The sequence below is a fragment of the Pipistrellus kuhlii genome, unplaced genomic scaffold, assembly GCF_014108245.1.
Source record: "Pipistrellus kuhlii isolate mPipKuh1 unplaced genomic scaffold, mPipKuh1.p scaffold_m20_p_15, whole genome shotgun sequence".
NCBI lineage: Eukaryota > Metazoa > Chordata > Mammalia > Chiroptera > Vespertilionidae > Pipistrellus > Pipistrellus kuhlii.
The window spans coordinates 28,480,728-28,506,517 of record NW_023425460.1 but is presented as its reverse complement, the minus strand read 5'-3'; the positions used below and the strand labels follow the sequence as shown (position 1 = coordinate 28,506,517).

The following is a 25,790-nucleotide window of genomic DNA, read 5'->3' as shown; positions in this document are numbered from 1 at the left end:
TTGGGGACCTCATATTCTATTTTTTTCCATAAGCTGAACTTGGCCTTTTCCTACAGAAATTACTCTCAAACACAAATATAGGTGTCTCTTTAGCATCACTCAATCATATAAAATGTTTGATAACATGACACAGAGATACATTTAGCTACTGACTTCAAAACATTAGAAGTGAATGTGAACAAGATCAGTTATCCTAAAATGTATCTGCCTAAAGTGATTCACTTGGGAAAGGAAGTATTATTGCTAAGTTTCACCTAAGTGTACTATATTTAAGATAACTCTTACCAGACCTTAATCTAAATCAGAAAACCAAGCCATGGAAATAATACAGATGTAAGAACTGGGCGGACTGAGGAAAACACTGGAGCAAGATTCTGATCATCTACATTCTACAGTTATACTATCCAACATGGTGGCTACTAGTCACATGTAGTTATTCAACTTAGAATGAAAAATTTAAAATTCAGCTCTTCAGTCACTCTAGCCACATTTCAAGTGCACAGAAGCCACATAGGGCCTGTGGTTGCTATATCCCAAGTGCAGGTATACCTAGTGAAACATTTCCAACATTGCAGGAAGTTCTACTGGTGGTGTTGCTCTAGAAAATCAGAAGAGGCACCCATTTCTTAAAGAGGATTACAAAAAGTAGTGGTTTGTAATAGCAAAAAGTAAGTTTTCTTCTCCATCCCTTGGATATTTCCATCCCTAAATCTTATTTTCCCTTCATCTCCTATACAATGTCTCTTTTCCTTAATCCTTCTCTATCTTCTCACATTTCCCCCACACTCTATTTTTTCAACCCCCCTCTCTATTTTTTTGCAGTAACAAATATGCCGTCCACATTTAATGATTTCATACATTTATTGAGGTTGATATGTTTTAGTAATTTCTCAGCGTTAAAATTTAAGGAGCTGAATCTTTCTAATATATTCTCTCTCCCCACCCCCGACACAAAATTTAGATGAGACTTTTTTTTTAAGGTATGTATCTTTGCTGTATTTTTCTTCATAGAATTATCCTTGCTTAGAATCCGAGTGGAAAAGATACGCAGTTCTGGTTGCAGACTCTGGGGTTTCCCTTCACCAAAGGAAGGGCTCAGGCCTCTGGGCCGAGAAGCCCGCACATCCCCGGCGGCTCTGGTCCTTCCGCTGAACCACTACTGCCACCTAGCGGAGAGAGGGGCGAGGGCGCCTCCGCCCGTTTGACGGTTGCCAAGCGACGGAGGCGGGGCCCGGTCTAAGGAGGGGGGCGCACACTAAACGATGCCGGAAAGAGCCGTAACAACGCCGCTTTCTATTGGCTTAAGAGATCTCAGTCATCACCATGAACCAATGAGCAGATGCAAACAGGATGACGTCAGAAGCTATGCGCCTGCTCCCCGCACCCCCCTCTTAGCGACGCGCCTGGCGACCGCCGAGACCCACTGTAAACACGTGGGGTTCTCGGCAGCCCCATGTACACCTCGCCGCTCGCGCTCCTGCAGGTGTTCTTCCTGCTGAACCCCGAGGGCGCGCGTCCTCAGCCTTCTTCCTCCCCGTCAGGGCCAGGGCCCACCCCCTCGGAGCCGGGGTCGCAGGGCGGGACCCTTCCGGCCTCTTCGGAGGGGACTGAAACCCCGCGGGCCGTGCCTGGGACCTCTTCGGTGTTCCCTACTCTGGGGACCCCTTCAGCGCCTGAAAATGGGGCCGTGGACCTCCTCCCAGGTGAGGGGAGGGAATGTGGGGGTGGAAACTACAGGCTTAGGTCTAAAATCCTGTGAACAAAGGGGATTGCTACAAAGTGAGGTTGGGGGGAGAGGGGAAAGGGCTGTCAGTTGAGGGAATTGGCACCTGGAAGAACTTAGGGATCCTCATCCCTTTCGCTCCCCTTTATGTTGTCCCTCCGTAGTCTTACCGATCTGTGTCTGTGACTTGACTCCTGGCACCTGCGATATCAATTGCTGCTGCGACAGAGACTGCTCTCTTCTCCATCCGAGATCAGTTTTCTCCTTCTGCCTCCCGGGAAGCGTGAGGTGAGCCAACTTGTGCCCTAAAGGGGATGGGGGCCCTAGAATAGGTGATAGTTGGAAGAGCTAACCTTCCTGCCTTCCTCGTTTCCACCGCAAGTGGGATTGCCGTGGTTGTTCCCAGAAGCGACATTGTTCTTTGGCATCTTTAGAGCAGGGCTGCCCAACAGACTACGACCTTCATGTTGCCCTGTGGCTGCCCGGAGAGTCATTCTTTGGCATCGGACGGACATCTAATGGGCAACTTTGGACTCGACCCTGTGCTTCTAAATGCATCTTCTTCATCCTATCTGTGTCTTCGCAGGTCTTCGAGTTGGGTTTGTGTGGACAACTCCCTTATCTTCAGGAGTAATTCCCCATTTCCTTCGAGAGTTTTCATGGATCTAAATGGAATTAAGCAGTTTTGTGTCCATGTGAACAACTGTGAGTAGCAGCCTGTTGGTTTTTATTGCCTAACATTTACACTGAGTGGCCAGATTATTATGATCTCTGAATGCATAATAATCTGGCCACTCACTCTATATCCTATATAATAAAAGGCTAATATGCAAATTGTCCCCTCGACCAGGAGTTCTACCAGCAGGCAGGCCAACCACCCGCCCATGTCCCCTCTTCCTGGCCAGTCTGGCCAGACCCCACCGATGCACGAATTCATGCACCAGGCTTCTAATACACACGCACGCACACGCACACACACACTGAGTGGCCAGATTATTATGCGTTCAGAGATAATAATTTGGCCACTCAGTGTATTAAAAGTTGGTTTTGTCTCTGCCCTTTTCCTTTCTTTGTTTTTTTTTTTTTTTTAAATTTTTTTGTTGTTGTTGTTGAGAATTTCTATCAACCTCTTTCCACCTGCCCCCTCTCTCTTTCTCTTATTAGTGAACATTGGTACTTTTTTAATACCCTCTTAGCTATGGGTCAGAAAACCCATACAGAACTTTAATTTCAATCATCCCTGTTGGCCCAGATAATTACAGGTAGATTCTATTCTCCTACTTGATACAATCAACATGAAGGCTCTCATTAACTCTCCAATAAGTGACACATAGGAGGCACCAAATACAATAGTACATGAAATGTTTTTGAAAAATGACCTATATACCAACCTTGTTTTTATTTTATGAAGCAACAGTGTAGGAGAAAGAGCATTAGAGTCAGATCTCAGCCTTGCTATTTACTTATCAACTGCTCAGACTTGGGCAAATCCCTTGTCATTTCCAGTCTCATTTCTTCAATTGCAAAATAAGCAATGATAATAATAATACTAACCCTGGATGTGAAAGTACTCTGTTAACGTTAGAGTGCAATAGCAATGAGAGGTGTTATTATTAAGGTTTTTAAATAGACTTGGGAATTTGCTGAGGATAGCTATAACAAATGAGCTGCGGCTGCCCTATCCTTTCCAGATCTCCCACTGCCTTCTAGTCCCAGCCTTCCTGCTCCAGAGCGATTGCAATAGCATCCAACTGGTCTCCCTTACTTTTGTTCTCCCCTCCTGCCTCCTATGCCCTCCTGCTACTGCTCTGGACCAGTAGTTTTGAACTTTCTTTCCTCAACAACACCTGAGAGTCATTCCCTTAGAAACCATAGAATACTTAGGATTGCTCCATTTATATAAACATGTATCTCCCAAGGTAAATTATCAGAATCTAGAAAGGATGGATTGTATACCCAGAAGTGGGGTTGCCAAGACATGTGGTAACTCTTGTTATTAATTTTTTGAGGAATCTCCATACTGTTTCCATTGTGTTGGCTATATTCTTACCTCCGATATTAACACTAAAACTAATTCATTTAACAGATTACAAATAAATTAGAAGGTGATAGAAATCAGAATTGTTAACTCAAGATGGAGTATTGATTGGGAACCTTCTGGGAAAATGCTTTTATAACTTAATCTGAGTAGTAGTAATAATGTTATGTAGATTTGAGTTTACACTTAAGATTACCGCGTTTGTATACTTAAGCTTACTGTGTATATATAATATTATGCTTCAATAAAAATATTAGTTACTTGGCATGCAAGCTGTTTAAAAATAAATATTTTGTTTTTAACTAAAACCCTTTTATTTCTAAACACATTTTAGCAAAATTAAACTATTTCCAGAAGCCCCAAACAGTCAATGCATCCAACTTCCAGACCCCAGCTACAGAGTTTGGAGGCCAGCCATTCGATTCAGTATTACAAACGCAGTCGCCACCACCTTTTTACAGGGTAAGCCTGGGGAAAGGGGCGGAATTGTTTGGTTTAATTATTCCCTCATAACCAACAATTGCCTGGGTATCTCTGAGGTATCTGGCTGTCAGTTCTTTTGGAGGGCAGTGTTTGTCCACATTAACGAGCTGAATTAATTTTTGTTTCTGCTTTTTCAGTTCCTGGTGGACTTCTGTCCACTCTCATTGTGAATAAATTTCTGCTATGCTTTGTCCAGGCCGGGGACCCCATTTTGACTTACTTATCCAAGTGGTCTGTACTGAGTTTGCTGAGGCAGCCTGCGGGAGTTGGAGCTGGGGGACTCTGTATCGAGAGCAATCCTGCCGGTGAGTCCAGAGCAGAAGTGCCAGCCTTTGTCTTCAAGCTAGAATAGGCTTTCTCATTTACCACCCCTTCATTCTTTGTGCGCTAAGGTTTCCTGGAGAGTAAAAGTACAACCTGTGTCCGTTTTTTCAAGAACCTGGCAGACAGCTGCACCTCGGACCCCGCCCTCAATGCTGTCTCTTACTACAACTTCACAGTCTTGAAGGTGGGTATCCCTTCTCTCCCACCGTCAGCCCTATGGGTTTAAAGTCAGCATGCTGCCCGCTGCTGGGTTGTGGGCAAAGTGCTAACTTGGAAGTCAGAATGCCCAAGAGCTACATAAAAGACAGAGGGCTTGTAAGACCTGTTGTCTGAAGAAAGAGGAAAGAATTAGGGCTATATAGCCATGATTAGAGATTTTCAACCTCCTGGCTAATGGGATTGGCTAGGGAGGGTGAGAGGGGTGACATCTCACTATTTCATCAAAACTTCTGCTTTTGTCATTCAGTAGAGCTCAGAGTAGATGGACATCACAGTCCATCCAGCCTCCCTTCAGCTTTCTCCTGGCGTTTAGCATAAAGAAGAGTCGGGTAGAGAGAGCAAGCAAATGATTGTAATATGTTGACTTATTCCCTCCCCCCTCAAATGTGAAAACGCAAGCTCCTGGAGGTTCTCTCTCAGATACGTGCATGCTCATTTTCTTGCTTTTCTCTTATTCTAGGTGCCAAGAGGTATGACTGATCTGCAGAATATGAAGGTAGGATGCTGCTCATCAGGAAAAAGTAAAGTGAATATTTGGTCCCTTTACATCTAAAGCAATTTCAGCCTTGCTTATAATATGAAAGAAAATGTATTTGTAATGTATCAAAGTGTCAAGTGTGAATCTAAAACAATGTTTTCCAGGTGTTCTATAAGATTAAAAAGCATCATATGAATTAAGAATTCAAAAGGTTGTTACTAGATAAGTTTGGGAAATATTGGGTTAAACAAAGTTAAACACTATATGTAGGGTGGACTTCTTGGAGTCCTTAATAGGCTTAAGGGCCTTCTTAATCTCTAAAAGGCAGGTATCAAATATAATATTTCTAAAACTTAATTGACTATGGAACCTTTATTTTATATCTAATAGAATCAGTGTCCTGAGAAATATGTTTTGAGATGTGCTGACTTAGAATGACATGACTTGGACTTAAGTTGTAGGCTGGCAGCGGAAGGAGAAAGGTGATAGTCAAATTGAAAAATACTCATTTTAGCATGATATGTAGCTAGAAGGGGAAATGCTGCTTTCAATTTTAGTTGATTTACTTCTTTCCCTTTTCAGTTCCAGGTTCCTATAACACTTGTCTCCCAGGCTGCTTCTCCTCTGTTGGCTGGAAACACTTGTCAGAATGCTGTTTCCCAGGTAGGGATGCTGACCTCAGGCTCTGGGTGGATGAATGTTGATCACCATTACCGAGGTGCCTCATCTTCAGTACCACACCGACCTCACGTGAAGTTTTGTGCATTACCTGAAAATTAACAAAGAATTGAACCCATCGCCTTACTCCCTACCATGTTTCGGTTGTTTCCACTGCTATTATCCTCCAGTATTGCGTGTCGTGAACATTACGAGTATTTCTGACTTCTCTGTTGATATGCAGTCTCTTAGGGTTCTTACTGACCATGTTTTCTTCTGTTAGCAAGAAAATCTGAAGTAGACTAATCAATTTTTCCTCTATTCTCTTCTAATCAACCTACAGAAGTAAAAATTATCTTAAAGCGTAACTTTAAAGATTATGTTCAGAAATCTAAGGATCACTTGTTTATAACTTTTAACTCCAGCTGCTATTTCTCCTCATCCTCAGACATGAGACAGCCAAGTAAACCAGGTTTCCATTCACCTGCCTGGGTTTCTTCTCACCTTCCTCTGCACACAATCAAAACTTATTTTTCTTCCCTTTCAAATCTTAAAACTCACCTCTCCCCTAGATCTTTTAAGAGTTCTATCCGGTCTTTTTTCTCATGTGTTTTTAAGTCTACTTGTTTATTCTCCCTCATTTAGCTATATTTTTAATTGAGATACAATTAGCATGTAATACTATTGAATTAGTTTTAGATGTACAATATGATTTGATATATGTAATGGGGTAGGCAAAAATAGGTTTACAGTTATAAGTTAACCATGACCACACGGTTCCAAATTTTTTTCTTGCAATGAGAATTTTCAAGATCTTCTCTTTTATCAACTTTTAAATATACAATTTTGTTCATATAGTCACCATGCTGTACCCGCATTCATTTATAATAAAACCTTTAAAGATAGAAAATATAAATTAAACATAATTGATCCACTAAATAATCTTTACTAATTGATTCTCCTTTTGTATTGCAGATCATCTATGAGATAGAGACCAATGGGACTTTTGGGATCCAGAAGGTCTCTGTCAGCTTTGGACAAACCAACCTGACTGTTGAGCCAGGCGCTTCCTTACAGCAACAATTCATCATTCGCTTCAGGGTAAGGGCCCTTCTTTGGGGGCAGCGGGGGGAGGAATATAGTTCCTCTGCGTCGGTAACACATGAGAAATAGAGTGAGAATATGAAGGCCTACTTCAGTCTGTCAGGTGAGGCATTTCTTTTATAGTGTGCTGACTTCCTGAATACATTTAAAAGGATAAATAATCCCGTCACTACAGAGGAAAAGAACAGCCATTGCTGTAGCAGAGTCAAAGCCAAGGGAACCATAAAGCACACTTGGTTTGTGGCCTCACCAAGAGGCTTCAACATCTAGTGTGCCATAATTTAACTACAAATGATAGGGATTCAGCAATGCCTGTTCATTAATTTCTCTGATTCTCTATTTGGCCCCCAGCAAAGCAGGAATTCAATGTCAAATCCAAACTCTTTTTTAAATAGTCATTTTGAAACATAAACTCAGCCATCATCCCATGGAAATTCTTTAATAAGCTTTTCTCATATGTCTGTGCATGCAGTAGATACTTTCTCACTTTTTGTATTTCTGTATTATTTGCTCTTACGAGCTTACAATGAGTATGAATTTTGTCTGTGTATTTATAAATGTTGTCAAAAAGGTAAGTGGCATTCAGGGTTTTAGTCGTTCCCCACTTAACCTACATTTCCAGTCTTGATCACCACCTTTGTCTTTCTTCTGCTGCTACTTTTTTAACCTCACCGAGTCCGGTTTTTTCCTCAGCTCTGCCTCCAGGTGATCAACCAGGTCTCATCTCTTAGAGTTCATCTCTGGAACATCTATAGCTAATTAAAATATATTTTCAGTTACATTTCTCCTTTCAGCCAGGCTGAACATACACCTAAATTGATACTAATTTTTTAAAAACAGGGTTGATAAATCTTTGCTTGTAATCCTTGGTAGCAGTGCCGTACAGTGAGTTTATATGGTCAATTTCAATATTCATATCACTCAGGACTTACTGCAGGGAATAAAAATGGAAGTCATTGGAATAGAAATTTTTGCCAAGCCCTACACTGTGGAGCGAAGCCCCAGTGCAGCTAACTTAAGGAAGGTGTGAAGTCAAGCAGCGGAAGGTGTGAGAGCATGCTTCCTCCGTAAGTGACTTCTTTTACTCTTTCTGCAGGCCTTTCAGAGCACAGCCACTTCCCCACCTGGTCCTCGAAGTGGGAATCCTGGCTATGTTGTCGGGAAGACACTCTTGGCTCTAACTGGTGACATAAGTCACTCTGTATCCTTTCTGGAGCTGAGTGGCCTGTTGCAGCCTAATGAGGAAAGTTGCAACTGCTGATCTTTTGGATTTTCCAATTCTGCAGTCCCCCATTTTTTTTCGGTATCCAGGACTCCTTTACCAAGCCATTAATACAGTGTATTCTCAAATGGTGATACGACCAAAAGCTTTAAAACATCTTAGACGGGCCGGGACCGGTTTGGCTCAATGGATAGAGCGTCGGCTTGGGGACTGAAAGGTCCCGGGTTCGATTCCGGTCAAGGGCATGTACCTTGGTTGCGGGCATAACCCCAGTGGGGGGTGTGCAAGAGGCAGCTGATCGATGACTCTCTCTCATCGATGTTTCTAACTCTCTATCTCTCTCCCTTCCTCTCTGTACAAAATCAATAAAAATATATATTTAAAAAAAAAAAAAAAACATCTTAGACGGGCTGAAGGTGAGGATCATGACATTGTTTTAATGAGGTATTTTATATCTGTTGTGTGATCAACCATTTTTGGAAAAACACTGTCTCAGTGTGCTTTTTAATCACTAGAGGAAGAAAACCATGATATTAATAAAATATAAGTGGTGTTAAGGAAACAATAAGAGCATGCCTTTTCCAGTCTGCCTATTTTCTTCTGTTATGACCTCCTTGACCAGCACTTTCTACCTCAGGTGACCCTCTTGCAGAGCCAGGGTGATGGAACTTGCTCTGTCAGGAGACACAAAGTACAATTTGGGGTGAATGCAATGTCTGGATGCAAACTCAGGTAATTCATTGCTCCCACATCATTTCTCACAATTTTGTCTCTATCTAGGGATTATGTTGGTATGGTAACTTCTATATTTTGAATGATAGTTCAGAGATTGCTATTTAGGAATAACCATAGAATCTAAATGATATTCATAATACTAAGAGCTTTCTGACAGTCCTCTATACTTACCGAAGATTTTTTTCCTTCCAATTCATTTTATACTATTACGGTATCCTATATAATAAAAGGCTAATATGCAAATCAACCGAACAGCAGATTGACTGGTTGCTATGATGCACACTGACCACTAGGGAGTAGACGCTCAATGCAGGAGCTGCCCCCTGGTGGTCAGTGTGATCCCACAGGGGGAGCGTCACTCAGCCAGAAGCCGGGTTCACAGCTGGCAAGGGCTCACAGATGGTGAGAGAGTGCAGGCTGGGCTGACAGACCCCACCTCCCACCCCTGTGCATGAATTTCGTGCACTGGGCCTCCAGTTTGGTTACTATGCTAATATGGTTTCATTATTAAGTTAGCATTGGACTGCAGCCTCAATGATGTTTAATTTCAGGCTGAAAAATGTGGATTGCAGCCACTTGCAACAAGAGATGTACCAGACTCTTCACGGAAGGCCCAGACCAGAGCATGTTGCCATCTTTGGTAACGCTGACCCCGCTCAGAAGTCAGAGTGGACCCGGATCCTCATCAGAAACTGCAGTGTTTCAGTAAGGAGAGAAATACCTGTCTGACCGGGACTCGAATTCCCATTTTGTTGAAATTAAAACCAGCCCTATTTCCATAGATAATGTGGTTATTATCCTATATAATAAAAGCCTATTATGCAAATTGTCCCCTCGACTGGGAGTTCAACTAGGAGTTCGACCAGGGGGTGGGGCTGGCTGGCCAGGGGTAGGTGCTGTGGGCAGTTGGCCAGCCAGCCCCACTCCTGATCGCCCCCCCAACCTTGATTGGGGGTGGACTGGCCTGCCAACTTCCCATGTCCCCTCCCCTGGCTGGCCCAGCCCAATTGGGACAGGCTGGCCAGACACCTCCTGTACACGAATTTGTGCACTGGGCCTCTAGTCTATGTATATAAAAGCCTAAGTGACTGTTACAACCGGGTGCTATGATGCATACCGATCACCAGGTGGCAGCTGCTCAATGCAGGGCCTGCCCCTGGTGGTCAGTGCACTCCTACAGCCAACCTCCTGCAGCCAGCCAACCTCTCATGGTCTTTCCCCCCAGTTGGCTAGCCTGATTGGCACTGGGCCAGATGGCCCCTATTGGCCCTGATTGCCCCCAATCGCTGGCCAACCCAAGGGACCCCACTTGTGCACAAATTCATACACCGGGCCATTTTAGAATTTTAATTTTCCTAAGATCAAGAATAGTAATACAGTCTATGTGAACTTTTGTGTTCTCTACACACATTGCTTTCTCTGTTAATGTACAATGTTTAAGAAATAATGGCTACTCAGTGCATGGTGATGGATTTATAGATAGCCATCAGAAATTCAAACAGATGCTTCTTTACCCCTCTGTAGGCTACACACTGCACTTCTTGCTGTGTCGTACCAGTGTCCCTGCAGACCCAGGTATTGTGGGCATATATAGGCCTCCAATCCAACCCACAAGCTCATGTGTCAGGAGCACGATTCCTGTACCAGTGTCAGTCCATAAAGGTAAGTCATGGTCATTAAGGACCGCTAATCCTTGCAAAGCCTAGACTGTCTTATCAGCCATTTGATGCCTATATAATTTTTGACTTTTGAGAGACAATGTATGCTACCAGCCAATGCTTGGTTAGAGTGAGCTGACACAATTTACTTTCAAGTAGATCCTCCCTGCCTGGTTACTGATTTTTTTTTTAAATATATATTTTATTGATTTTACACAGAGAGGAATTGAGAGGGATAGAGAGTTAGAAACATCGATGAGAGAGAAACATCGACCAGCTGCCTCTTGCACACCCCCCACTGGGGATGTGCCCGCAACCAAGGTACATGCCCTTGACCGGAATCGAACCCAGGACCTTTCAGTCCACAGGCCGAAGCTTTATCCACTGAGCCAAACCGGTTTCGGCTGGTTACTTATTTTTTTTTAAATATATTTTATTGATTTTCTTACAGAGAGGAAGGGAGAGAGATAGAGAGCTAGAAATATCGATGAGAGAGAATCATTGATCAGCTGCCCCTTGCACACCGCCTACCGGGATGTGCCCGCAATCAATGTACATGCCCTTGACCGGAATCGAACCTGGGACCTTTCAGTCCGCAGACTGATACTCTTACCACTGAGCCAAACCGGTTTTGGCTGGTTACTGATTTTTTAATATCCTAAACCCAGACTATAATGTAGGTTATTTTCTTTTAAATTATAATACACTATTATTAAATTGGTTGATTCAACCACAGAAAATAATTTTCCATAAATATATATTCAGTGTGACAGTCACACTTGAGTTTCTGAGCCTTTTTTTCTGAGAGATGTCTGAGATTTTACTGCCTATGTTTTCTTTTAGGAATGTTACACTTTCATAATTTACAGTCTTTTATCTGTGTTTATTCTTGTTTATAGTGTAAGTTGGTCTAGTTGCATATTCAACTGTCAAAACTCATTACACTGAACATTTGAGATGTATACCTTTTATTGTATATAAATTATACTTCAGTGAAAAAGTTAAAATGAAAAAAGAAGACCAAAATAAAAGCCACTGACTAGGGGATAATACTTGTAATACACTGGCAAAGTTCTTGTATGTAGAATAAAGAACTCTTACAACTCAATAATGAGTTACAAACCTGAGTCAAAGAGGAAGGTGTCCTAGTTTATGGGCTGAAATATGAATCTACAAAACATAAATCTGATAACTAGAAGGCCGATGCACAAATTTGTGCAAGAGTAGGCCTTCCTCCCCCCAGCTGCCAGCGCTGGGCTCCCTCTGGGCGCCAGCAGGCACCTTGCCTTGGAGCCCAGCTTCGTCCGGAAGGTCATCTGGTCTAATTAGCATATTATGCTTTTATTATTATAGATGAGTTTTTATTTGAAATGATTCAACATGCAGATTTACATAGAATGGTTTTAAAATTGAGATTACAAAAATGTAATATAATAATACATATATGTATATATACACATATATACATACATATGATCTACTTTTTATTACCAAAACCAAACAAAACCTACTGCAAACTTTTCATGTTGTTACAAAGTAAATCTTATTTGGGGAAAACAGGTTTTGCTGCATGTAAACTGAATTGAAGAAAAAAAAATTCCCTAAAATCACACAAAATGTTAAAACAGAATTGTTGGTAGCAATTTTTTAAGTAGACATCATAAAATATTGTAGGTTAAGATAGACATGAAATAAATCAACCATACATGATAACCGAATCCCTACTAAAAGAAATAAGCTGACTTGGCTATGTACCTTTTGTTGTCTTGATACTTCTGTGTTTCCCCGAAAATAAGACATCCTCCGAAAATAAGACCTAGCACATGGAAAGATAAGACATCGCCTGAAAATAAGACCTAGCGCAACTTTGGGAGAAAAAATTAATATAAGACACTGTCTTATTTTCGGGGAAACAGGGTAGTAAAAGAATTGAGTTAATTGGACTTCGATTGAGGTTTTTTTCTTCTTTGGTTCCATTTTTTGTTTTTGTTTTTTCACTGTTCTTGCTGCTCATGCTAAACAGTAAATTTTCAAATTTTGCTTATACATATTTTTAAAATGTAAATAGGAAAAAATTTAGACTTTAGAATTCAAATATAACACACTGAACTTACCTCAGAAATCTTGTACCTTATGAGGACTAAGAAAACAGAGATAAACTCTTAAGTTATTTTCATTGCGTTATATTGAAATACAGGGCTAAAAAAAATTTGTATTATATTTTCAAGTATGTTTGAGACCAGCTGGTTTTTATGTGTGAATAAACTTGGGTTCTTACACAGATGCTACTGAATAAGACCTAAAGCTCCAGGATCATGAGTGAGACGGCCTGATGTGTGGCCTTGAGGTACAGTTAGTTGCACAGTAGGTTTGCTTACACCAGCATTACCACAAATGTGAGAGTAATTTGCTGTGCTATGACTTTATAGGTGCCACATCACTGGGCAATAGGAATTATTCAGCTCCATTATAATCTAATGGGACCACCATCAGTAGGTGGTTGTCATTAACCAAAACATTGTGATTCTGCCAGCTGTCCGTATCTTTGTGTCTTTTTGTGGAACTACTAATTTTCTTCAGAAAAAGGCCCTCCCTACTGAACGGTATAGTTGTAAGACCATCTGTCAACATTTTGGAATTAGATGAGGAAAGGTATTTCATTACACAGAGTAATTTCCTTATTTTTAGTTCTATGCCTCACTCAGTCCTTCTTTATGCCCAACATCTCTAAATCCAGAATTTCTCTGATTTGAATTGTCCAGTCTCTTCTCGAGGTGCGGAAGAGGTTGTTGCTTGTTTGCATGGAGGGAGTCCCATTCAGTCACCATGTTCTGTCCCTACCTCTTCCTTGCCTCCCTGTAACCTCCTGTTACTGAGTCTTTCCGGGTTCTACAGAGACTTGCTTGCTCTAGTCTCCGGAAGCTTTTAGGTTTAGCCTCCTTTCCCTTTGTGGGCCTGGATCCTCTTGGAGCCTGATAAGGTAGAGCTGCTAAGCATGCCACAGCAGTTTTGCCATCTGGCCTCTCTGATATCAGACAGCTCCCCAGGTGGGGGAAGCTAGAGTCAGTCTTTAGGTAGGTGAAACTGTTCACAGTTCTGGACTGTTGCTGAGAAATTCATTTCCTGTGTTTCATAGAAAATAACATAGGACCAATGTGAGGAAAAGGTATATCTTGCTTAGAGCAATTTGGTTTTGGTCTTTCTGAAGTGAAAGTTATAAAAAGTCAAGCAAAGAGCTATTTAAATTGGTACCAAGTGCAGACCTGTTGTGGACTTTCTTCCTGCAGGATTCCCAGGTAACAGAAGTGTCTTTGACAACTACTGTGACCTTTGTGGACATTACCCAGAAGCCAGAGCCTCCTCGGGGCCAACCCAGAACCAACTGGAAATTGCCATTCGACTTCTTCTTTCCTTTCAAAGTCGCCTTCAGCAAAGGAGCAGACTCTCAGAAAGGCTCAGTCTCTCCCGTCCTTATCCTGTGTCTCTTACTCCTTGGAGTTCTCTTAACCTAGAGACTAAGTAACAAAAGGAGAGGAACCGGATTTTAATCTTCCCTATGGGAAGTCCTACGGCAGCCTACTTGTGTTGGCTAATGACCAGAGAGCATTTAGGAGAAGAGTGGACTTAACTGGAGGAGCCTTTGTACATGAGAGAAGAGATTTTAGAAAAGCAATAAAAATATCTTGTTCATCCTAGCTCTCTGCTTAGAACTTGAACATGCTGCAGTAATGTCAGTTGCAAAGATCTCCAAAAATTGAGTCCCTGGTATATGACCTACAGAATACCAGCTATACATCAAGTTCTGTTCTCCTCAAGCAGGAGAGTGCAATGAGCCCTTCCTCCGGCCCTTCAGTGTGTGATGCCTGACCAAAGGTTTGCAAACCTTCATCCATCTGCTCGCAGACACAGCTGGCTCAACATCAAAAAGGATCATGCTCCTACGCCCCCCACGTGAACTTGGGAATAGCTGCCCTCTGGACTTGAAAGAAGCTGACTGTTCAGAAAAGAAAACCACTCGCTATGTATTTTATCGGGCTCCTCCCTGCTCCCTTGGGCCAGTCTTCCCAGGCAAGCAGTTATTTCTATAGTTCCCAAAATGAATGTAGAATCCCAACCCCCTTTCCTACTAGCAAATGATCCTACTATCTGTGTTTTTCCTTTCCTCCACTGTGGTGGAGAAATAAAACTGATTGAGACTCAATTGTCCGAATCCCAGCAGCACATACAAGTTAAGTAACGTGGTCTGCCTCATGATTATTTTTCTACATATATGAGGGTTTAAAACAACAACAACAACACAAACTTCATCTTTTCACACAGTTCCCCAATACCCTCCCCTCTGGCATCCATCAGCCTGTTCTCTGTATTTATGAGTCTGTTTCTGTTCTGTTTGTTCATTTATATTGCTCTTTAGATTCCATGTATAAGTAAAATTATATGATATTTGTCTTTCTCTGACTAACTTATTTCATATAGTATAGCCCTTCAGGTCCATCTATGCTGTCACAATGTAAGATTTCATTCCTTTTTAAGGCCAAGTAATATTCCATTGTATAAATGTACCATCACTTTACACACTCGATAATGATAAGTACTTGGTTGCTTCCATAGCTTGGTTATTGTAAATAATGTTGCAATGAATATAGGAGTGCATATATTCTTTCAAATGAGTGTTTTGGGTTTCTTTGCATATACCCAGAAGTGGAATTGCTGGGTCATAAGCAATTCCATTTTTAAATTTTGTTTTTAGGAACTTCCATACTGTTTGCCGTGGTGGCTGCATCAATCTGCATTCCCACCAACAGTGCACAAGGATTCCCTTTTCTCCACACCCTCACCATCAGACTTATGTAGATCAATGGTACCGATAAAGAAAGCCCAGAAACAAACTCACACCTATATGGTCAATATTGGACAAAGGAGGCAAGAACATACAAGGGGATAAAGATGGTCTACTCAATAAATGGTGCTGGGAAATTGAACTCCTCTCCTGCCTTGTCCCCCATATGTCTCATGCCTCTGCTTCTTCCAGTCGCTCTTCCTGGTATGATTCTGATCCCTCTTCTAGATGAACTGCTTACTTCTTGTCCTCAAAGCACACTTCGAATGTCTATTCTCTTTTTAAAGCCTTGCCTGAATCCCTGGGCATCCCTTCCTCCTGAATTAATCACACACTCTTATTTGCTCTCGGATCTGTCTCTCCCAGAAGGCTGTGAACTCATTGGGGAGAGGACAGTGTCTTTCTCCACTCCTAGGGAATGCCTAGGAGCCAATGTTTAGTGAATAAATAGGCTCAGCAATGTTCTTAGGGACAACTACAGAAGGGGCAAGAAGGCTTCCTTGTCACCCAACTACACTCAAGTGCTGCCTCTCCTCCCCTCCCCTCCCCTGGCGCAGTCCCTGCAGGTGCAGGAATGTGCCCTTTGAGCCAAGCATGGGAAGTGGAGAGGGAGGGAGTCTGAGCTCTCACTTGTAGGGTGGATCCTCTTGCCCCTTTGAAATAGTTCCAATTATCTAGGATTAGACATAACTATTTAAGTGCAATATCCTCCCCAATGCCGTTGGCTGAGCAAGAGCTGGGCTGGGACCTTTGGGAAGACTTCCAGACCATTAAGGGGCAAATCATTTTATCTCACTGCCAAATTTTTTCTCATTTAAACAGCAAAAGTTTGTGTGAAACCCACACTGGAAAACACACCTAAAGAGTTACACCAACAGAGGCCAGTTTGGCTCAGTGGATAGAGAGTCCGTCTGCAGACTGAGGGGGTCCCAGGTTCAACTGCGGGTACATGCCCGGTGGGGGGTGTGCAGGAGGCAGCTGGTCGATGTTTCTCTCATCCATGTTTCTAGCTCTCTATCCCTTTCCCTTCTTCTCTGCAAAAAAATCAATAAAATATATTTTTTAAATGTAAGCAATGATAAATAAATCTAGATATAAATGTTTCTGTGAAATAACTTAAAAAAAAAAAAAAAAAAAAGTTCCACCAGCAGCTGAGCACCAAAGCATCTTTCCTGCCTCTGGGGAAGGCCCCCTGGCGGCCGTCCCCCGGGGACGTGCATGGGAGCGCTCCAGCCCCGCCTCCGGTGGGCGGGGCCCGCCACGTGGAGCCAGGGCCGATTCTCAGAAGGCGCCTACGCCGTCGCCGCAGCGCAGCCCCGGGCCGGCCCCTGGCCTCACGTCAACGGCGGAGGCCCCGCGGCCTGGCGCTACGCCTACGCCGCTGACGTAACGTCATCTTGCGGGACGTGGACGGAAGAAAGGCGACCGTGAGCCGGCTCCAGCATCGGCCCCGCGTGGACTGCGGGAGGGGCGCGGGGCGGGCGCGCTGCGGCGAGGCAGGTACGCGGCGGGCGGCGGGCGGCGGGGCCGCAGGGATCGCCTCTGCGGGGGGGGATGCGCCGAGGCGGGGAGGGTGTGCGTGCTCGGGCGGCCGTGGGGGTGGCGGGAGCGCCGCCCGAGCAGGAGCCGCGTGGCCCGGGCCCACGGGTGGGCGTGGGCTCGCGCCGGGGGCTGGCGGCGGGCCGGGCCGCCCAGGGGTGCACGCGGCCCCGGCGCGGTCCATATGGCTGGCTGGGCGCGGAGGCTCTGGGGTCTGCGGGGACCTAGGGTACCCGGCCCTCCTGGCCACCCACATGGAGGCGCTGGTCCAGGGTGATGATGAAGACTCGGCGGGCCCCTTCCGGTCCGGTGCACCTGCCTCGGTGTCGGGTTTACCGTGGTTTGTGACTGGCCACACGCCAACCTCAGGGGCCTGTGTGTGCAGTCCCCCGCGGACCGCCTGGCTTTCGATCCCCCCCCTTAAAACCAGTTCCCGCCGCCCTCCACCTGCTCACGGTGGCCTTTTTGCAGGATGGCGTGTGGTCTGGGAGTAGTTCCTGGCCTATCAGGGAGCACCCAGATCTGCCCACTGACACCCCCATCCTCCTCCCACCCCGGTTATTCCCGCTCTCTAAGACCCCAGTCTGCTCCCCCAGGCTTCCCCCCCCAGGCTGCTCCCCCAGACTGCCACCCCAGTCTGCTCCCCCAGACTGCTCCCCTAGACTGCTCGGTGACATTTATCATCGGATCTTTGTCTTGAAGTGAGCCATATACCTTTGTTTCTGGGTGAAGCCTGTTAGGACTAAAGTTCAGTTCTCCATCCAGGTCAATAAGATAAGGACTTTCTGCTTAGAACCTATGGAAAGGTACTTGAGAAAACCTGGAAACTCTTTTCAACTGATGACATTGAGTCTAGACACAGACACACACACATACCCTTTGCTCCCTGGAATCAGCTATCTGCTTTTTAAGGGGTAATAAACCGGCAGGGCGAACCATCCATTGCGATGAGGAAGGGGGTCAATCAGACGCTGTGAGGTGCAAGGGAGAGGCCCGGAGGCTGGTTTCCAGGTCAGTCTTCATTCCTAATAACTTATTGACCTTAAACATGCAGAGCTCTCAGTTACTCTTAGATAAGAGAGGGCTAACCAGTCCCTAAGTGTAGTTGTGAACTATATCCATCAGAGAATATTTATAGGATTATTTGTGCCTGCGCCAGGTCCTGAAGGAAATAAAGAAAATGGTTGTCAGATACCATTTAGCGCCTAAAAGACAGGAAGAGGGAAACTGATATGTATTGACCGTCTGCTATACCCTGGCATCCCATGCATTGTCTCATTTAATTCTCACAATAATCGTATGAGGTTCTTACTGTTACTGTCCCTGGTTTTCAAAAGAAGAAATGGAGGCATAGAAGGATTAAGTAATCCTCTAACAGGCACACAGCTAGCAAGTACAGAGCTGGAACTCAAATCTCTCCCACATCAAAGCCCATGTTCCCATCCTATTTACCGTGCTGTCAGTTTATAATCTAGCTGGGAAAAGCAACAGTAATAAAAGTTAAAAAGTAACCTGTAGGATGATACCCAACTTTGAATGCTATAGTTGCTGGAGAAGGTTCATGGAAGAGATGGAACTGGAATGTTAATGTCATTGCTTGATTATTTTACCTTTTGGCTCATCTATGAGTATTTTGAGAATTCATTTGGAAATAATTGTTTAGCAACAATTACTGAAGGAATTTACCCAAGAAGCAAACAGACCATAGGCTCCTGTCATGCTTCAGTATTATGCAAATAATTTTTGGGGGGAGATCTTCTCTTCTAAGTTGTCACAAACACAGAAGTCAATAAAGACAGCATTTAGCACTTTCTATTGCCTATTAGATGCATATCTTTTACAACAGATGCACCCTGCCGATCTCTTCTCTCTCCTTTTTGTGCCTATGTACAGTATAAATTGAAGAACAGTACACCCCACTCCTTATTTCTCTTCCCCATGGACCTAAATGCTAGTCTCTGAGGCACATTTAAGAGGGAAGGAATATGTCCACGAATCCATAGAACAAAAGTTGAAAAGAGGTCCCAGCTAGCAAAGAAGGGGCAGTATTTTTCTTATCTTGTGAAAGCAGCAATGAACCAGCTACAACAATAAATGGTTTATTCTCTGTGTGTATATATATAGGAAGGAGCTCCATAGCGTTTTGTGAAATAAATTATTCTTTGGCTAAAAAGTTTGACCTAGGGTGGGAAAATGCCCACAACCTCCATGCTCTTAATTTGAGGTTTCTGGAGAAGTACTTATCCTCCTTGGGATGTGCCCACAGTCATTTAAAACGCCAGCCACTGGGGACTTTTCCGCTGCCTCCCAGCGATGTAAGAATGTGCTGTAGTTTCCTGGGGATGGCAGGAAGAGAGACGTGGCAGCCGCCTCTGGCCTTTCCTCCTCCTCCTGTGTCTGCAGGAATCAAGCCTACAGTCACGAATGTGGTGTTTGGAGGTCTGTTGAGGGTAATAGCAGAAGGTGGAGGTGGCTCTTGTTGGATGTTGGATCTGATTTTTTTTAAATTATTATTTAATTCTATTTATTGATTATTTTAGAGAGAGAGAAACATCTATTTGTTGTTCCACTCATTGATGCATTCATTGGTTGCTTCTTATTTATGTCATTGCCAGTGATTGAACCTGTAAATATTTCTCTCTTTTTCGTGTCCTGCGAGGCTAGAGAGCAGTCTGGTCCTTGAGTTGGGACTGCTGGGGATTGAGAAAATGAAAGAAAGAAACAGACATAGAGAAAGAAGGGAAAAGCTGGGGCAGGGTGGGACCACTGTCCTCTAACAGGGACAGGGACCCTGAGCCAATTATACAGCAAAAACCAGGAAGTTTTACTAAAAATCAAGGCAAAGGAATTCATTCCTGGTGCTTGGCTTGATTTAAATAACAAAACCCACCCTCTGGCACCTGGGCTGAAGGTCAAGCTGACGTACTCCTGCCTCTGGCAAAGTGTGTTTCCAGGACGGTGGCTTGTCTTCGACACTGGATTCCGCTGACAATAATTAAAGAAATGCCCCTGTGCCTTACGAGGCACTCTATACAGAACCACAACCTTGGCGTATCAGAACAATGCTCTAACCAACTGAGCTACCCAACTCGGGCTGTTGGATCTGTTTTTGATCTGTTGGGAGACTCCCCAATGATGTAGGAATCTTAGTGAAGATAAACGCTATACCGTAAAGATTTTTCTTGTTGCTCAAAACATTCAAAATCCTTAATTGCTATTTACTTACACAAAAACTAAGGGAGTCTAGGAAGGGAAAGATTGAGTTGGAGTATGGGACGTAACCATTTGTGTTTTTCTCTTTTATACACTGCAGAGGAGGTAGGAGTTTCCTTCATACAGAGGAGTTTGAAGCAGGAGGGTCAAGTTTTTATTCTGAGTTTGGGGAAGTAGAGGAACAGGAAATTAATTGTCTAGTGTTTTTCATTATTCAATTTTTTAAAAATGCATTCTGCAGGCACTTTGATCTGTGACCACATCGCAACATGTTGAGTCAAGTCTGCCGCCCTGGCTTCCAGCCCTTCAACCAGCGTCTCCTGCTCTGGGCTCAATCCACAGCTCTCTCCAGATCTCGTATGTACCACAGGACACTTAGAAATGTGGGAAGCTTGGTCAGCCTGTGTTTCAAACAAGGTTTTAAAGGAGGGAAAAAATGTAAAATGGTGGAATTGGACAAAAACAGTAAGCAAGGAAGCAGCCTAGTGTTGAGTCTAAGTGTTTATACCAATAAAGTGAAACTTTGAGACATAATAGGTAGTTTTATGAAATATTCAATAGAACGTGGTGGTAGGTTCATGAATATATGCTCATCTCCAAAGTTATCAAGTTGTTTACATTAATTGTGTACAACATTCTGTATGTCAAATAAATAATTCGAAATGAAAATGAAAATTTAGCCCTGGTTCAATTGCGTGAGCATCATCCCATGTACCAGAAGGTCACTGGTTCCATTCCCAATCAAGGCACATGCCCCAACTGCAGGCTCGATCTCCAGAAAGGGACAGCCAATTAATGTTTCTCTCTCCCCCTCTCCTTTTTTCTCTCTAAAGTCAATAAAAACATGTTTTTAAAAATTTGTTTAAAGTGTCATCTATATTCATTCCTTCCTCCCAAATTTTTTACAGGCTATTTTTGTTCATTACTTTTTTTGTAATTAAGTATTTTTAATTTTGAGATAATTATAGATTCATTTGCAATTATAAGAATTAACACAGCCAAAGCCGGTTTGGCTCAGTGGTAGAGCGTCCATCTGTGGACTGAAAGGTCCCAGGTTCGATTCCAGTGAAGGGCATGTACATTAGTTGCGGGCACATCCCCGGTAAGGGGTGTGCAAGAGGCAGCCGGTCGATGTTTCTCTCTCATCGATGTTTCTAGCTCTCTATCTCTCTCCCTTCCTCTCTGTAAAAAATCAATAAAATATATTAAAAAAAAAAAAAAAAAGATTTAACACAGAGTCATTCCTCATACCCTTTACCCATTTCTCCCAATATGTCAGCCAGGATATTGCCATTGCCATTGAAGTTATAGGATCCTTCAGATTTCTCCTTTCAAGCCATCTCCCTCCTCCCTATCTCTAACTCCTGGCAACTTCTCCATTTTTATAGTTTTGTCATTTCAAAATCTTATACAAATGAAATTATATAGTATGTGACCAGTGGGGATGGCTTTTTTTTTTTTTTTTTTTTTTTTTTTTTTTTTAACTCAGCAAAATTCTCTGGAGACTTATTCAATTTGTGTGTGTAAACTGGTTCCTTTTTATTATTGAATTGTGTTTAATTCACCCATTGAAGGGCAACTGGTTGTTTCCATTGTTTGACTATTATGAACGTATAAGTACAGGATTTTGTGTGAACATAGTTTTCATTTGTCTGAGATAAATGCCCAAGAGTTCAATTGCTGGGTCATTGGTAGTTAGTTTTATAAGAAACGGCCAAACTGCTTTATATTCCTTTTTATATTCACACCAGCAATGTATGAGTGATCCACTTTCTCTTCATCCTCACCAACTTTGACGATGATTTCATTTTATCCATTCTGATAGGTGTGTAATGATATCTCATTGTGGTTTTAATTTGTTTTTCCTTAAATGGCTTATGATGTTGAATATCTTTTCATGTGCTTATTTGCCATTTGTATATTCTCTTCAGTGAAATGTCATTTGCTCATTTTTAATTGAATTGTTTAGTTTTTCACTGTTGAGTTTTGAGAATTATTATTTAGATATTAGTCCTTGGTCAGATATGTGGTTGGGAACTATTTCCTCCCAGTTTGTAGTTTGTCATTTCATTCTCTTAACAGAAAAGTTTTTTAGTTTGTTTATGCTTTTTTGTGTTTGGGTTTAAAAAAAAAAATTTGATGAGTTCCGATTTACCAGTTTTTTCTTTTATGGATTATACTTTTGGGGTCAAGTCTAAGAACTCTTTGAATAGCCCTAGATTTTCTTCATTTCTTTTTTTCTAAAAGTTTTATAGTTTTACATTTAAGCCCATGATCACTTTGAGTTAATTTTTATGTAAGTTGTGAGGGTTAGTTGTCGCAAGGTTCATTTTTTGGCCAATGGATGTGTAGTTGTTGCAGCACCATTTGTTCAAAGGCCTTTTATTATATTTTGAATTGGCTGTCCCCTTGATAACACCTAAATCTTATCAACAGTCTGGCTCCAAACCTTACTGCAGAAGACGTGCTTATCAACTAATCAAGCTTATTCTCATCTGGAAAAATCTCTATTTCCCAGTCTAGTAAAAAGGAGGTCAAGGTCTAGTTGTAGGCTCCCTGGGTTTGAAAACTAATTCTGCTACTTGCTTTGTAAGTAACTCAGTGACAGCATCTATGGAGTTAAGTCACAATTTTATGGGTTGGCATGATGGACTGGGCTCAGCTGCACAGTGGTTCTGTGTCTGGGTTAGTTTTCACATTGGCTCAGGGCTGACTGTTGGGGGTGGGGGGTGGGAGTGAGGGCTCTGCTGGGATGATAGATCATCTCTCTTCCATGTGGTCTCTCACCCTCCAGCAGGCTATCCATGGCTTCTTCACATCATGGTTGGGGTCAGAGTAAGTCATAGCGCCAGCTCAGATTCCAGGGGTGGGAAAATAGGCTCCACCTGTTGGTGAGAGAAGCTTCAAGTATTGAGGCCATTTTTACAATCTGGTAATGTTGGTGAGTTACTCAACTTCTCTGGGCCTTGGTTCCCTTATTTAAAAAATGAGGCTAATGATAACTAACTCTTAATTCCTAAGCTATGAGTATTAACTTACGAGAATTCAGTAAGATGACAATGATGATGATGACAACAATAGCTAACACTTTCAGCTAATACTTGAATGTTTATTATGTGCCAGTCCCTTAGTGCATTAACTCTTTCCTTCCCTCACAACTTTATGTGATACGTAAAGGTTACAGTAAGTAAGTGGACAGTTGAGATTCCTACCTAGGCAGTCTGGCTCCAGCGTCTACACTTGACCTTTTATATATCCTCTACCTTATAAAGGTGTATGAATAGTTAACACAGCTCTTGGTATGTAGTAAGTATTCACATCAATATTTTTTTAATATATTTTATTGATTTTTTTACAGAGAGGAAGGGAGAGAGATAGTTAGAAACATCAATGAGAGAGAATCATCGACCAGCTGCCTCCTGCACACCCACCACTGGGAATGTGCTCTCAACCAAGGTACATGCCCTTGACCGGAATCGAACTTGGGACCCTCCAGTCTGCAGGCTGATGCTCTATTCACTGAGCCAAACAGGTTTCGGGCATGTCAATATTTTTATTGGTGATATTATTTATTCTCAGTAAAATAGTATGAATGAGGCACTTTCTGATCTTGTCCTAGATTTATTTTTCTATATTTGTATCTAGATTTTTCTGGGTCCTGGAGCCCTGTATTCACTGACCATGATAAGCAGAAGAGAACTAAAGAAATTAAAAGGGCAAAGTGAAAAAGCATATAGATACAAACACAGAGGGAAGTGGAAAGCCAGAAAGGGAGAAAGAAATAATGTCAGAGTTCCTTCTTGTTCAGGCCTGGGACTCGGCCTCATTGATTGTGAGGCATAAGGGCTCTGATGCTGAAAAGGTAAAGGGCTTATCCTCCCTTGGAGTATGATCCATGTCACTTTTGAGGAGTATGGACAACCTTACAGTACTTCCCTACCCACAACCCACAACACGTATACCTCAGCAGCCCCTCAGACTTACTTGGAGGTGATGGCTATTCTCTGGGACTTAGAGCCTAAAGTTAGAAGATGGAAAAAGATTACTCATCCAAAAGCCTTAGATTTTTCCAAAGTAATCAAGGCCTTCTCAGTCTTCAGTTTGGACCCTAAAAAGTATAATACGCTGCAGAACATAAAAGAATGCCACCAAGAGAGGTAGGGTCCATCTGGGATGGTGAGAGCACTGGTAAACAAGAAACCCAAAAACCCTGGGTCCCGTAGAACTGTCCTTGGTGCTCCAGCCCCCTGGATGTGTGCGGCCTCCCAAACCTTCTCAGCCCTGATCCGCTGGGACCCAGTTGCCAGCAGCCAGAGCGACCCTCTGCTGATACAGGCTGTGTATCAGGTGTCTCGTTCATGCTAACCTAGCCTGACTGATTCTGCTAGGTTTCTGTCATCTGATCACCTGAACTGACATGTGTGCTACTACTTGTGTCTCTGAGGTGCCCTCTGAGGCTGCCCCACCCATGTCAGCACACTTCCAGGACAGGACACGCCCTGTGGTGATAGGAGAGAAAGATAGCCAGCAGGCGTGGTCTGAGAGCTGTCTAAGGGTGCCTGATACCTGGGTGTAACTCGGAGCTCTGAAGCCACTGATGATCCCAGGTCCAAACCCCAGGGCAGTAAGTCTCTCCCTCTATCACCTCTTTCTCTGTCAGGTCAGCGAGGCCAGACTGTTATGTATACAACTTTTAAGCTTAGACTTAGGTATATATATTGCTTGGGATATGTAATATCCTTGAAGACTGAGCCGGGGTCTCTATATTGATGAACTTAATGAAGAAAGGGAGCTCTCCAGGGAACTTAGGCCCAACAGCAAACAGTCCTTTGGTCTCTGGGATCCCCCAGCAGGAAGAGACAACCCATCTGTTAGCAAGGGTGCCAACCGCCAGGTGTAGAAGCCAGCAACTGGACTGCAAGCCCATTGTGAAAGGAGACATGTTATCTTTCTGGTATCTCCAGCAGACTTGAAACATAGTCACTTTAAAAAGTGATTATTTAAGCCAAAACCGGTTTGGCTCAGTGGTAGAGTGTCGGTCTATGGACTGAAAGGTCCCAGGTTCGATTCCGGTAGGGGGTGTGCAAGAGGCAGCTGGTCGATGTTTCTCTCATTGATGTTTCTAGCTCTCTATCTCTCTCCCTTCCTCTCTGTAAAATATCAATAAAATATATATATTTTTTAAAAGTGATTATTTAAGAGAGGGAAGGTTTATGTGTGAAGGAGGCAGAGAGGGAGGAGAATATTATACAATGATCTTCTTTCTGGTCCACAAGGATAAGACTGCCTGCTGTACCCACCATTGTTACAGCTTAGAGAAAAGGCTAGAAGCTGGATTACAGTTAGAGGAGTTACTGGTCCATAGTCAGGAGATAGAGGCAGTGTAAATATAAATGGAGGTAATAATGTTTGATTCAAGTGGAGGAAGTTTTTCTATAATAGTACAATTACAGAAGAATGGGCGGAAAGATGTCTTGGAGTGGTTCTTTAGTAACTCATTAATGCCTGTAGTGATACGGAGAGAGCTCTTGGTGTGGGAGGGAATGCCTAAAGTTTA

The 25,790-nt window shown here is 43.0% G+C and overlaps 2 protein-coding genes and 1 non-coding gene across 6 annotated transcripts in view; 2 read left to right on the top strand and 1 right to left on the bottom strand.

Moving 5' to 3' along the window:
• Positions 1-1,363: 1,363 nt before the first annotated feature.
• TCTN3 (tectonic family member 3) lies at positions 1,364-15,014 on the top strand. Of its 2 annotated transcripts, XM_036438673.2 has the most exons (14): positions 1,365-1,703; positions 1,888-2,011; positions 2,310-2,428; positions 4,096-4,223; positions 4,441-4,549; positions 4,637-4,752; positions 5,248-5,283; positions 5,848-5,928; positions 6,898-7,023; positions 8,123-8,227; positions 8,886-8,980; positions 9,535-9,688; positions 10,508-10,645; positions 13,929-15,014. In XM_036438673.2, the coding sequence occupies exons 1-14, from the start codon at positions 1,454-1,456 to the stop codon at positions 14,151-14,153; spliced, it is 1,806 nt and encodes a 601-aa protein (XP_036294566.1). In that variant the 5' UTR covers positions 1,365-1,453; the 3' UTR covers positions 14,154-15,014. The 2 variants fall into 2 exon arrangements, with proteins under 2 accessions (XP_036294567.1, XP_036294566.1); XM_036438674.2 differs by lacking the exon at positions 4,441-4,549 and having other exon boundaries at positions 1,364-1,703; positions 4,681-4,752.
• The window catches only part of ALDH18A1 (aldehyde dehydrogenase 18 family member A1), a 47,084-nt gene continuing 26,396 nt past the window's right edge, over positions 5,103-25,790 (top strand). Inside the window, exons 1-3 of one of the 3 annotated variants that reach the window (XM_036438671.2) lie at positions 5,103-5,116; positions 16,914-16,981; positions 20,475-20,590. In XM_036438671.2, coding sequence (XP_036294564.1) covers positions 20,503-20,590 — 88 coding nt within the window. In that variant the 5' untranslated portion in view covers positions 5,103-5,116; positions 16,914-16,981; positions 20,475-20,502. Of the gene's footprint in view, positions 5,117-16,821; positions 16,982-20,474; positions 20,591-25,790 lie in introns of those variants that run through there. The other 2 variants (XM_045581949.1, XM_036438672.2) reach the window with 2 other exon arrangements.
• Positions 7,147-7,278, bottom strand: LOC118719666. Its single transcript, XR_004988227.1, has one exon. It is a non-coding gene; the product is annotated as a small nucleolar RNA SNORA22 (small nucleolar RNA).

What these genes read in the sequence shown, in the direction of transcription:
- TCTN3 (XM_036438673.2), top strand. Translation starts at nt 1,454, where the DNA reads ATGTACACCTCGCCGCTCGCGCTCCTGCAGGTGTTCTTCCTGCTGAAC. An exon ending in CTGATCTGCAGAATATGAAG is followed by an intron (nt 5,284 to 5,847) that starts GTAGGATGCTGC and finishes TTCCCTTTTCAG; the next exon opens with TTCCAGGTTCCTATAACACT. An exon ending in ATGTCTGGATGCAAACTCAG is followed by an intron (nt 8,981 to 9,534) that starts GTAATTCATTGC and finishes GTTTAATTTCAG; the next exon opens with GCTGAAAAATGTGGATTGCA.